The 14079-nt window shown below is 42.7% G+C and overlaps 1 protein-coding gene across 2 annotated transcripts in view; it reads right to left on the bottom strand.

The window, feature by feature from the left end:
- The window catches only part of Gnai3 (G protein subunit alpha i3), a 44580-nt gene that overhangs the window by 13416 nt on the left and 17085 nt on the right, over positions 1–14079 (bottom strand). For both annotated transcript variants that reach the window (XM_029537384.1, XM_021195434.2), the window contains 2 exons: positions 5007–5049; positions 4754–4895 (listed from right to left, as the gene is read on the bottom strand). In XM_029537384.1, coding sequence (XP_029393244.1) covers positions 4754–4895; positions 5007–5049 — 185 coding nt within the window. The remainder of the gene's footprint in view (positions 1–4753; positions 4896–5006; positions 5050–14079) is intronic.

Here is a 14079-nt window from a genome sequence, read left to right on the forward strand (position 1 = left end):
TGGTTGTGAGCCACCATGTGGTTGCTGGGATTTGAACTCAGGACCTTTGGAAGAGCAGTCAGTGCTCTTAACCACTGAGCCATCTCTCCAGCCCGATCCACCTTCTTCTTAATTCTCCATGTCACACCGCCATCCTCAGAAAAGGTCTCTTGATGGACTCTCACACCTCTACCCTGATGACTTATGACATTGGTGGGGTGGAGACTCTGCTCTGAGACAAGTATATGTAATAACGTTTAGGTAAGCCCTGACTGAGGACTGGGAGGATGGCTCAGTAGATAAGCTGCACGCTGTGCCAGCATGAGGACCTGAGTTCAGATCCATGTATGAGCTGGATGCAACGGTGCAAGCCTGTTTCCTTGGTGCTGGGGAGCAGATAGAGGGATCCTGAACATCCCTGGCCTGCGAGTATGGCCAAAAGGACATGTTCCAGACTTGGAGAGATGCTCTCCAAACATCAGGAGAAAAATGGTAGAGGGAAACACCTGAGATCAACCTCCACCTTCCACACACTCATATGCCCCACCGCCACATGTCTGAATTTTTGTTCCACAGAACTGCTAAAGGTGCTCTCAGTGGTAGAGCACTTCCTACTACTACATAGAAATGAAAAGTTTTGTACCAAAGAAGTAAAGTCTAACCATGGCACAGGGACTAAAACATTAATCGAGTTTGAGTTCTTCCTTCCCCTTCATTGGAGACAGCAGAAATGGAAGAGGAGATGAAGGCATGTAAGAAGGCGAAAGCCTAGTAACAGGAATCGACCCCTCAGGGAAAATGTTTAGTGACTAGATTTCCCCAAAGCAACACCCACAATGTTCTGTTGCAACAAGAGAAAGAGGCAGCTGGAGGGGGAATGGCAAGAGTGATAGGATCAGAAGAAGGTCATGACTCTCAGGCAGGAACTGTGGCAGTTTGTAAGCCTTTAAAAAGGTGATAGGAGAACTTTGGGGTTTTCTTTATTTTATCCACATGCAGTATTTAAACCTGAAGACAGCAGGGCAGTGGAGGCACACACCTTTGATCCCAGCACTCAGGAGGACAGAGGCAGGTAGATCTCTGAGTTCAAGACCAGCCTGGTCTATAGAATGAGTCCTGGACAGCCAAGACTACACAGAGAAATCCTGTCTCAAACAACAACAAAACTAAATACTGAGCTCAAAGATTTCGCTATATAAATCTAATATCTGCCTAAAGATTAAAATAACTATACAGATGAAGTTTTTAATCACATAATACATAAATAAAAAGTGAAGGGAGAAGAGACATGATCATTTATATCTTAAGTAGTCATTAAGACAAAGACCAAACTATGGAACACAGATGCAGTAAAACCTATCTCCCCACCCACAAAAATTACCACGCTGCATTCAAATTAACTTTGCCGCTGGGCATGGTAGCGCAGGCCTTTAATCCCAGCACTTGGGAGGCAGAGACAGGCAGATTTCTGAGTTTGAGGCCAGCCTGGTCTACAGAACGAGTTCCAGGACAGCCAGGGCTATACAGAGAAACCCTGTCTCAAAAAAAACAAAAAAAAACAAAAAACAAAAACCAAAAACAAAACAAAAAAAAAAAAAAAAAACTTTGCCAAACTCTGGTATCAATCAAGACTCTGTCCATACTTTCTAGTAACACTGTGGCTCATCTTGTAGCAAATTCCATGCATGATTTGCATTTCCTCTCCCTCTTGTTTCTTTTTCATTGGTGTGGGAGGAGTGAGTGTTGTATATATATGTGCGTGTGTATACACACTCAGGTGTGTACATACAAGAGAGTCAGAGGAAGATGTCTGACGCCTTCTAACACTCTTTGCCTTATTCCCTTGAGACACAGTCTCTCACTGAACCCCAGGCTTGTCATTTAAGCTCCCAGGATTTGTCGTCTCCATCCCCTAGTACTGAGGCTACAGCTGCTTACCTGATTCTCCTTTAATGAGGGCACTTAGGGTCTTAGCTCAGTCCTCATGCTTATGTAACAAGCACTCTTAGCCACTAAGCCACTTTCCCAGCCCCTCTTCTCACCACCACCACCACCACCACCACCACCACCACCACCACCGTCGTCGTTGTCGTCGTCGTCGTCATTGTCATTTTAAATAAAATAGCAAATGATTAAGAAATGGTTAAGCATTAAACAAACTGCCCAAACCACTAAATGACAAATAAGTTTTTTTCACATATTGTATACTGCTTTATCTAACATTTAAAACTACACAGATCCTGAAATTTGGCCTATAGTTAAGCAAGTATACAAAAAATTATTTGTTTCTTTTTTTTAATACCATGTTACTCAAATTTTAGAAATTTTGAAAATCCAGGGATTATTAGCACATACTGATGCCACTCTGACTAGTTTTCGAGAAACATTTTCCCTTCCTACTTCACTGCTCATCAGCCTGCTCTAGCATCCTCACACTAAACCTTCTCTATAGACTTAGCGAGTCCCTCTTCACAACAGATACCATACTTCTACACTTAAGCAGAGATGAAAGAAAACTGTCTCCTACTCTGCTCTACTCTTTTCATTCTCTTAGCCACCATTTAAAAACTAAAGGAATAGAATGATAAATACAAATACAAACCCTTACCTAGGAGAGAAACAAAGAGTTTAAAACTTTACACATTCCTTCTCAGGGTAAGCTGAGTGGATGCTGTAAAGCTAGGTGACTCAGAAGCCCTGAGAAGGACTAAGAATGTCAGGGCCATCGGGTGACAGGATTATGACGGTAATAGCTGTGTCTGTGCGTGAACATGAGCATGTGTGTGGAGCAAAGGACAGTCTCAGGCACTGTTGCTAAGGAGCCACCTGCCCTTTGGTTTGTTTGTTTGTGTGAAGACAGGGTCTCTCTTTAGCCTGTGGCTCAATGATTCAGCTGTCCAGAAAGCCCCAAGGATCCCGTCTCTGTGTCCCCAGCACTAGAGAACAGTGCACACCATGAGCACCTGGCCTTTAGTGACTTCTAGAGAACAAGCTCATGTTGTTACGCCAAGCCAGTGCACTCCTGAGTGCTCTGACCCTCAGTACCTGATGACATCTCAAGGAAGGAAATGAGTTGGGAGAGGAATGGTCGAGAAACAGGTGAACAGAGGATGGGGACAAAAGGAAAACATCTGAGAAACCAAGGAATAAATAATAGGAGAAAAAATCAACAGAGTGAAGAAAAATAAATAAATAAGTATAATTACCAATTATAAAATACAACCAATATTACAGAGAAGTAGTTAGGTGACATGAAGGAAAAACAAAAAGCCCCCCAGGAGAATTCTAGTTCAAAGAAGAAAAGTCAGCGTGACTCAAAGGGGAGGAGCTAAGATTTGACTACAAATTAGATTTTACTTGAACTAACAAATCTCCCTAAGAATAAAAAACTAGCCTGTTCAGCAAGACTACTGTGAGTCCAAGTCCAGCCTGGGCTCCTAGGTAAGAAAGCCTCTAAAAATCAAAAACGGGTATGAGGCGATGGCTTAGTCAAGAGCATGCTCTGCTCTTTCAGACACAGTGTGATTTTCAGCACCCACAGCAAGTAGTGCCAAACTCCCTGTAATCAAACACCTCTGGCCTTCAAGGGGACCCACACACACGCAATCTCCACACGTGGACACAGACATACACATAATCAAAAACAAAATTTTAAAAAGAGAAAAACGGGGCAGGAAACAGCCTGCGGGCTAAATGTTGTCCACGGACTCACCCAGCACAGCTGAGGCCGAGCGAGTACCATCCCCAGGAGGAAGAAGAGGCCCTGAACTCTGTTACAGGACTGTAAGTCGCTCACCTACCTTCCTAGCCTTCTTTTCTCCCACAACCCTTACCAAGGTCCTGAGCCCTTATTTCACCTTCAAGATATATTCTACTCAACAAGTCAAAGCCACAGCAGCTCTCTGAATAGTTTCCTTTTCACTTCCCACTTATCAACCCTAAGTTGCAGCTGATAAACTGCCGAGTGGCTCATAGCCGTCCCTAGGCTGCTCACAAGCACGCAGGTTTTGTCTTTCCAGGAAAAGTTCTCCCCCTCCCAACCCACTTCACTTCCATTTATTTCCCAGGTCACTTTAGAACTGCACCATGGAGCATGGCTGACATCCTTTGATGGACTCTTCCCTAGCACGTTCTTGAAATCGAGTTGGCAACAACATAAGATCTCCTGTCTTCATTTTGGTCCTTTCTCCATTAGCTTCAAACATCTTACTTCACAAACTGCCCCAAAGTGTACTAAATATTATTAACTGACTTTTAAATTCTTATATATGTAAAGCATTAAAGATTTATATTAGAGTAAGTAACAACCCAATTCTAATTGAACCCTGAATTCAATGAAAGACAGTGATAAGATATTTGTGAACACCCAAAATCACCTCTAAAATTGGGATGTAAGTGTCCTTACAGAATTTATTTTGAGATTTTTTTTTCCCTTTGACCCCCTATAGCTCTGAAAGCAAGACTAAATATACAACATATTCAACATGTCTTTTAGAGTATACATTTAGTATCATCAACTACTATAAAATATATGTCAATGATGTAGTAAGGAAGCAACTGAACACAGCCATCACACAGCCCATCTACAGAATCCCATTTCCAGGGCTCTGCTTGTGGCAGTAACTTACTGTCTCCTGAGTCAGACCTAACACTTCAAAAACAGACACGGTATTTTGTGCCATTTTATCTTCTTGTTCCCTAAAACAAGACACAAATTTGGCTTAGCTGTGCCTACTGAAGAGCAGCGAGTGACGAGAAAATGAGAAGTACTTACTGCTCTGGCAGCGTCCCCAAAGTCAATCTTCAACCGTCCCATGGCTCGTATGATCGCAATGATGGACTGAATGGTATTGCTGTAGACAACTACTTTATACTGTTTACATTCATCCTCTGAATAGCCGTCCTCATGAATGATTCTTCAAGAAGGAGAAAACCGCAAGTCAATACCATGAATGGAAAATGAAAACATTATAAACTTTTTATGAAGAAAAGGAAATTCAGTCTTAGAAGGCCCTGTGTGAACTTACTTCATCTGTTTCACGATGGTACTTTTACCAGATTCTCCAGCGCCTAAAAAAAGCAAAACAAAACAAAAAAAATAGATTTTGAATTTCTTTGTAATCAAACAGATATGGAGTAAGTAATGCAACTAGTAAGTCTAGGTTAAGGGAAAATACAGGTCCTAATGGAAATTTTGGTGAGCTTTCATGTCTATTAGGAAAACTGTTTTTCAATTAGAACATTTTGCTTTTGTTTAATGTTGATACCATCTGTGCAAAACAGACATTACTCAAAGATAGCAACACAAATATTTTTAGTAACATCATAAAACATGATATACTCAATGAACACAGGCAACAAATAGGCCTATGGCCTACTCATAGTTAGTAATTCTGTAACCTGCCCATGGACCTGAAGAATATTCCATAAGCAATACTCAGTCACAGAGCTAGAAAGGTTCCAAGTACCAGCAGAACTCACGTTGCTATTGCCTTTACCTTTCATGATTCAGCTCTTCTGGGGGTGGAGAGATTTACACAGCCTGCTTTGATGACTGAACTCACTCTTAAAGATCAAAGGTCAAATAAACTTTCAGATCTTGACAGTCTGCCTGCTAGGTCTTCCCTGATTAGTAATTCTTCCATTTTCCAAAATGCCTCTTGTAACATTACCACTCTCCCCAGCATCAAATGCTACTTCTGAGTCATAAATGACAGTCCTGCTCCTCCTTTTTAGAGAAAGCAGAAGGCAATCAGAGAGCACTACCCCACTTCCCATAACCAAACCTACTAATGTACCTGTATGTATCTCCATGAACATTCTCTACATTCATCCACGTCTCAACACCCTTACTGCTCTGACTATACACTTAACTCCTTCATTGCAGCTCCACTGTAGCTGCTGCAATTTCTAGTGTCACCAAAGTATCACTATTTTCCCTTCTTATTGGGATAGTCTTAGCATACAGGCTGTTGTTCTACCATCTTGAGACAACCCACCAGTACCATTCTTTGACATCCCCTTACACGTTCACTTTCTTCTACTATTCCATCTTCCCTGTGCCTCCTTTTTAGAAGACCTATTGTGTGTATTCACTTATGGGGTTGGGGGAACACATGAACATGTGTGGAGGTCAGAGGGCAACTTGCAGGAGATGGTTTTCTCCTTCCACATGAAGGTCCCAGGGGTCAACTGAGGTTCAGAATAAAAAGCAAGCAACTCTACCTACTGAGCTATCTTTGCTGCCCCTCTCTGTGTCCCTTCATAGCAAAATTTCTTTAGCCTGCCATCCATACTTAAAATCTCTAATTGAGAACCTCCAGTTCACTGCCACCACTCTACTGAAACCATTTCTAAACAGCTCAGCGGTTATTTCTAGGCCTTCCCCTGCCTTTCAAGACAGCTTTTTCAAAGTTTATCTTTGTCTTTTTCTCTACCTATACTTATTTAAGGTTATTTATTTATGTATATGAGTGCTCTATCTCCCTGTATGTATGCATGACAGAAGAGGGCATCAGACTCCATTACAGATGGTTGTGAGCCACTAAGTGGTTGCTGGAATTGAACTCAGGACCTCTAGAAGAACAACTCAGTTAACCACTGAGCCATCTCTCCAGACCCTATACTTTTTTCTAACTTGCCTAAGTTGATGCTTTAAGGCACTATTCATGAGTAAACGTTAACCATCAATGAGTAACGTGTATCAGGACATTCTAAGTATCTTGGTTATATGAACTCATTCAACCCTCACACCTCTGTAAGGTAGACCCTATTACCCTCATTTTATAATGAGATAAATAAAGCAAAAAGGTCAAGTAATTTGCCCAGTTATACAGCAGGTGGCAAAACTGAAATTTCCACTCTTTCACTTCAAAGCTGGCATGTACTAGATTCCAAAACTTAGCTCTCCAATCTTGCTTTCCAGGCCTGACTTCAAACTCATTTTCTACCTTCTGTATCATAGCAGATGTCCCGGAAGTACCTCAAACTTAATGCCCAACACAATGAATGACAGGTATTCATTCCCACTTCCACCTCAAACAAACCTGCTCTTCCTTCAGTCTCTCATCCCAGTAAGTGGGACTAACATTTACCTAACTTGCTAAGGTCAAAACTAGCAAGTGACATAAAAGGAACAAAGAGATGGAATGGGGACACCAGCATTAATATTTACATGTTAAAGACTAGTAAAATTTAGTTTTAAAAACACAGATATAATCTTAACAGATATAATCTTAACAGATATAATCTTAGTCCTTGTACACTGGAAACCACAGTTTACCTAATACATGCAAAACTTCCATAATTCTTTTTTTTTTTTTTTTAAAGATAGGGTTTAGCTATGTAATCTTGGAAGTCTGAGAATTCTATGTATACCAGGCTGGCCTTGAACTTATAAGGATCCTCTTCTTTCTGCTACCCCACAGTCCAATGGCTAGAATCACACCTGTACACCACGCCTGCCTAGACCATGTCACAACACTGACTGGAGTTTCCACCTGGCCTCCATTTACACCCAAATTATAATGTGTGGCTAATAACGTCCAATACACTCTGGTCCCTGCCTACCTCCTCAGCCTCATTTCTTGCTGGTCTCTACCCTAGCCTCAGTGTTCTTGTCAGACCAGCTTTTTTGTGTTTCCTCTAACGTGCAAAACTGGTTCTTGCTGGGCTGGACTCTGACTCAGTCTCATGCTGGCTGACTGAAATAATGTCTGCTAGGTTTTCTTCTTCACTCACCTTTCTGCCCCTCAGAGCATCCCTGATGAAGTTACCTGCGCACTTCCCACCCCACACTGTTCACTCTCTTGCAGCACAAATCTTCATGGCACTCACTCACTTTCTGTCTCTTCACTGAAATACAAGCTCTACCAAGCTGTTCTTCTCTGTATACCTGGAGTCCTCAACTGGACCGGACATCACTTAGTCAAATAATTAATCAAATAACTATTGAACACATGTGCATCTAATAAGCAGGATAACACACTAAATATTTCTCAACTTTATCAACAAAAACTAGTTAAAGTAACATCTGAATATAAAAATTGAAGATAACTACATTCTTGCAGAATCAAGAAGTGTATCTATATCTTTATCTCTGTTCTTACTACAGATACTTGATAACTGAGTAAACTACACAGTTAATATTCAAGTAGCTCAGGGTCTTCTAAGACTGTCAAAAATATTAATTCTACTACTCATACCTAGCAAAGAATTTTAGTTTGGGGAAGAAAACAGAAACGCATGCTGACTTTTTTTTTTATTGTTAAATTCAAAATTCTATATGAGCAATAGTGTAATGAAGTACTGGATACTCTCCTTTAAATATTGAAAATGGTATTTCTACTGCTCATGTCAGACTGTTTTAAAAAAAATTATAAATAAATCTCTTAATCAAGTCACAAATTTCTATCCATCTCATTAAATTCTACTCTTTGAAAGTGTTACATATCACACACACACACACACACACACACATACACACACACGCACGCACACACCCTACCTCTATGCTATTCTATCTCTCTTATATTTCGCAGATTCCCTAAATAATAGCATTCTGGGAGCTGGGAATACAGCTCAGTGGTAGAACACTTGCCTATCCTGTGCAAGGCCCTGGTCCCACCCTCTATTTTGTAAAAAGAAGAAAAAGAAAATGCCTGTTTGCCTTCCCTTTTCTATTACTCTGTGTACTTCTCTGCTAGCCTTCATTAGATACTCAGTCCATCTCATAAAGGAAGGCACCTCTTATTGCCACAGGATTTGTTTTCAGCGTGTGTTATATATATAAAGAATGAATCACATTTTATATCAAAGGCCTTGGCCCATTCAATTTTCAAACTCTCATGAAAAGTGCCACCACCATTTTACCCATCTTCCAAGTACATTCTGAGATCTAAGAGTCATTTGGATTTGAAATTCATTCATTATCCTAGATATCTTAGTTGTGATAAAACATCATGACTAAAATCAACTTAAGAAGGAAGGGCTTTATTTTATCTTACAACTTTTGGGTCATACTCCATCGCTGAGGAATGACAGGACAGGAATTCAATCCAATGGGGCAGAAACCTGGAGGCAGGAGCTGATGCAGACAGAGGCCCTGGAGGATGCTGGTTATTGGCTTGCTCAGCCTGCTTTCTTACAGAACCCAGGACCATCCACAATGGGTTGGGCCCTCCCCATGACCACTAATTAAGAAAATGTCCGGCAGGCTTGCCTACAGCTGGATCTTATGGAGGCTTTTTCTTAATTGAGAGTCCCTTTTCCCAATGACTCCAGCTTGTGTTAAGCAGGCATAAAACTAGCAAGCATGGTAAGCTGGAACATAGTTTTCTCTCTTCTAAATATTTCTCAAATTATGTAACCTCTTCACCCCTTCCCACATCTGGCTGAGCCTACACTGCTCCTATTATGTTACTGCTGTAATTTTCTTAAACTTCCACTTCAAGGCTCCTGCTCCTTCACCATTTCCAAAAGGCACCACTGTACAAGCCATCAGCTTATGACTCTCAAAGTCTTCAAGCACCTTCTCCACCTCTTCCCTCGTGAGGTCTGGGCCCCAGTCTTACCTCTGAGATCTATCACTCAAGCATCAGCTCTCTTCCAGAACACGTGGCTCTTAGGGTTTGCCCTCCCTCTCTCTCCAACTACATAGATGGATTCTGAACTTCCGAACTTCACCTACATCTTTTTTCCTACATTACTTCAAAAAGCGGTAAGTTAAAAGGAACATTTACTTGCCTATCTTCAATGTACCAAGGATAACAGGATATAAAAACTGGAAGAGCTGGAGCCTACAGCAGAGGGAAACTGCGGCTCCGAGTAGGAGGAACTGAAGATGACCCTGCAGACTGGCAAACCTGGGAGGGGAGGCTGTACGGGACAAAGGTTGGCAAGGTCACCACCTGCTTTCTCTTTTTCCTTTCATCTACTAAAGTCAGTCCAAAGAAGGTCTTACGTTTACCATGCTTTTTTCTACTTGTATGCCATGAAGCAAGATGGATCCCCGCAATATAAGGCAGGGTCAGTAGATTATTTTTTGGATAGTACCCGGTCTGCAGTAATGCTTAGTGACTGTTACCCAGCTACTGAGTGTAAAAATATCCTCACTGCTGAGAACACTAGCCAGTGACTTAGGACTTACAGATAGGGCTTCAAAGGATTTTATTTCCTAAAACTATTTTGATATCAATGTTGGTGCAAATTTCTACAAAAATGGCTATTGTTTTCAGAAGTTGTTTCAAAGTAATAAAACTCTAGATGGATCTGGATTCACACACATTTAAAACAAAACAAAACAAAAAGAAATTTGTAAACCTAAAACTGCAGCAAACGACCTCAGTGCATCCATTAGTTATTCTCTCCACCCTACCCTAAGGAACAAAAACCTCTCTCCTGGTGTATCAGTGGCCCCGCCTGCTAGCTCTGCTCTCACACTGTTGTCACCCATCCTGGCTTCAGAGCTTTCCCTCCAAGTGTCCCCACAGGTCTGTCCCAGGTCAGCAGGCATTCCAGAGGCACCAGAGACCCCTTCTCCTTTTAAATACTTGCTTCTATAGAGATATCTTGAAATTTCTAGTAACTCCTGTGCACCTGAGTCCTAAAATGATGTCATGAATAATCTGGCAGTACCAGACCAGGGCCCTCCTTTCAGACCTATTGGTACATACATGAGCAAAGACAGCCCCCTGCCCCAAACACCAAAATGAAAGTTTAACCAACAAATAAATTTGATTTCTTTCTCCCCCCCCCTTTGGTTTTTCGAGACAGGGTTTCTCTGTGTAGCCCTGGCCATCCTGGAACTCACTCTGTAGACCAGGCTGGCCTCAAACTTGGAAATCCGCCTGCCTCTTCCTCCCAAGTGCTGGGATTAAAGGCGTGAGCCACCATGCCCGGCTTAAATTTGATTTCTTTAGCTTAATTTCCCAGCTGTTAAAACCATCTTGTAATAAGCCCAATGTTATAGTAAATGTCAGTCCTGCTATGCCAAGTCTAGCTATATGACCTTGGGTAAGTCACCTGACTGCAACAGCCACCTTACCTGCTTCCTTATCCATAAAACACCAAGAGCTTTGGCTTAGATATGCTCTACCGTTACACACAAAGCTAACTAACTTCTTATTCTAATACAGGACTCTAATGAAACCACAAATCCATATCATCCTAACAACTAGACAATTCAAAACAGCTGCCGTAATACAGGTCTATGATCAGGACAGTGGAAGGCACCAATGTTAGTTAGCTTTGTGTGCCTGGCATGCCAACTCCCCCATTCCTTCTTGGAAGTACCCTGTCTACTAGAACATTCAAGCTTACATTGCTTCTGTTAGCATGGAATGGGGAGGGCAGTGGCAGCACAGAGAGGGGATGGAAGGAGAGAGGTGAATTACAAATCCCGACAACTAAAGATCAAAAGTGCATGCTGCTTCCAGTAGGGGTACCTATGGCTTCCAGAGTCTCTCCTACTACAAGGGTCCTAGAAATCAAACTCAGGTTATCAGGTTGGCAACAAGCACCATCCTGTTGGCCCTGTGATTCATTTGTTTAAAATTTATGCATGTGAATATGTGTTTGTCCGGGGTATGTTACAAGTGCATGCACATAGGTGCCTGTTAAGGCCCCTCAGAGCAATGATTACTGGTGGCTGTGAGTCATTTGACATGAGTGTGAGAAGCAGACTCTGGCCCTCTCTAAGAAGCAGTAAAGAGAACTGGGTGATGGGGGTGCACCCCTTTAAACCCAGCAGGTGGATCTCTGAGTTCCAGGACACCCTGGTCTACAGAGTGAGTTCTAGGACAGTCAAGTCTACACAGAGAAATCCTGTCTTGAAAAATGGAAGGAAAAAAAAAGCCATAAATACTCTTACAGGCCAAGTAATCTCTCAGGCCACCCACTCTCCACTCCCCAACCTCGCCTCATGTTTTCTTTTTCAGTTACATGTAGCTAAGAGTAAAAATTTAGATGGAGTTGAAAACATTTCACATAAAATGTTTTTCTACACATTATACTTATTACAAAATCCAGATGGTGGTTCCATTTTTTTTTCCCTCTCTTTTTTTGAGACAGGATCTCACCATGTAGCTCAGACTTCAATTCATGATCCTCCTATCTAGGGGCTCGAGTGCTGGAATTGCTTCTTATCCAAAGGTTAGAAGACGGGGCTAGAAAGGCTGCTCAGTGGTTATGAGCACTTGCTGCCCCTGCAAAGAACCCATATTTGGTTCCCAACACCTATATGGGGTGGATCATAGGCATCTGTAACTCCAGCTCCAAGGGATCCAATGTCCACTTCTGGCCTCCAAAGGTACCTGTACATCTACACAGCCTCAAAGACATACACACATACACGTAGTATAAAGTAATCTTTCTTTAGGATTTCTAGAGGATTTCTAGAGGATGGCTCAGCGAGTAAAGGCACTGACCACAAAGCTGCATCCTGAGAGCAATCTCCAGAACCCACGTGATGGAAGGGGAGAGCCAGCTACTTCTCTATGAGCACTGGAGTGCACACACACACACATTAGTTAATATGTGACTAAAAACTGGGCTTGGAGAGAGGATCAATGCTTAAGAGCACAGGCTGCTCTTCCAGAGAACCCAGGTTCAATTAACAGCACCCACATAATCCAATCCCAGAGGATCCAACATCCTCTTCTGGCCTTTGGGCTTTGTATGAACATGGTACACCTACGCAGGCAAAACACCCACACACATAAAATAAACTACAAACTGAGAAAGAAAGAAATAAGCAAAAGATGAGATGAATCACAGAAGGAGAGATGTCTCTGCACAAGCAAGCCTGTCCTTCATTTCCATGTGATAAGTGTGTCGCCCTGCGTGCCTGGACCTCCTGGACACAGGCTCCCCAGCTCAGCTCAGGAACTGTGGTCTGGCAGGGGCCGGGAGAGGTAAGAGTTTCTTGTCAAAGTAGAAAGCTGCCCTGGTCTAACGCATTAAAACAGCTCTTCACCCAGCCCACCTGCCCTGTAAGCAGGCTAAGCCCCGTGTGTATGAACACCCAGGCCCACTGAAGGCACTCGGCAGTCCTCACTGGGTCCTCCCTTGGTTTCTCCCAGGCACAGCGGTCACTGCCTGGTGGCCAGCAAAGGTTCCTCCCTGTCAGCTAATGTCTGAAATGAGCTCAGATTGCTTGTCTCACCACTCTCGTCAGCAGCTCTGGCCTGGTCTGCTGCTCTCCTTGCTCCTCAAATGGCTTGCCATAATCTGTTAACTGGTTTTCTTGGTTTGATTAGGAGTTACAAAGCTCCTTTCAGTGTAACCTGAAAACCTTCCATGCTTGTGTACTTCTCCCTTAAAATCAACCTACCCAGGCTTAGCCTGGCCCTAAAGGACAGTTAAACACTGAACACTAGTGCTTGGTCAAATTCTTCTAAGTGTTTGAGTTTGTGATTGTTCAGAACTGCACCAGCCCTAAACTCAGAAGGCAAGTCCTGGGAAGTACAAACAGTGCCTTTTCTCTGTGGCCCACTCCTCCAACCCCAGAGCACAGTCTAGGGCAGAGGAGGCACTTAGCAATTAACTGTGGGTAAATGACTTAAGCGACTATGATATTCAGCAGTTGCCCAATCACATTTTGTAAATGCTACTTGCAATGGCTGGAATTTCAGTGTGGGCAGTTAACACAGAAATGCCCACTCCCCTGCTATCTTTACTTGGGTGCACACCCACTCCTGACTCTGCCCTCAGCACTCAGCCTAGGACCACATGACAGGAAGTTTGGACTTAGTGCTTGCCTCACTTCCGGCTCTTCTGGCACACAGCTATTGTGTTCTAATGGAATAAACTGCTGTCAATCTGTCCACCCATTGCAACACATGAGAATGTGGAACAGTGAGCCCTCACAAGCATCTGTCCAGCGGATGAATGAGTAAGTGTAAAACAGGGCAGTGAATCTGTAATTAAGGCAGAGATCATGGGCATCTGCTTTTTGAAAAAGTTACCTATCACCAAAAAGGCTTAAAGGGGGCTGGTGAAATGGCTCAGTGGGTAAGAGCACCCGACTGCTCTCCTGAAGGTCCGGAGTTCAAATCCCAGCAACCACATGGTGGCTCATAACCATCCATAAAAAGATCTGAC

This window comes from Mus pahari, chromosome 4 (assembly GCF_900095145.1).
Source record: "Mus pahari chromosome 4, PAHARI_EIJ_v1.1, whole genome shotgun sequence".
In the NCBI taxonomy this organism is placed as follows: Eukaryota; Metazoa; Chordata; class Mammalia; order Rodentia; family Muridae; genus Mus; species Mus pahari.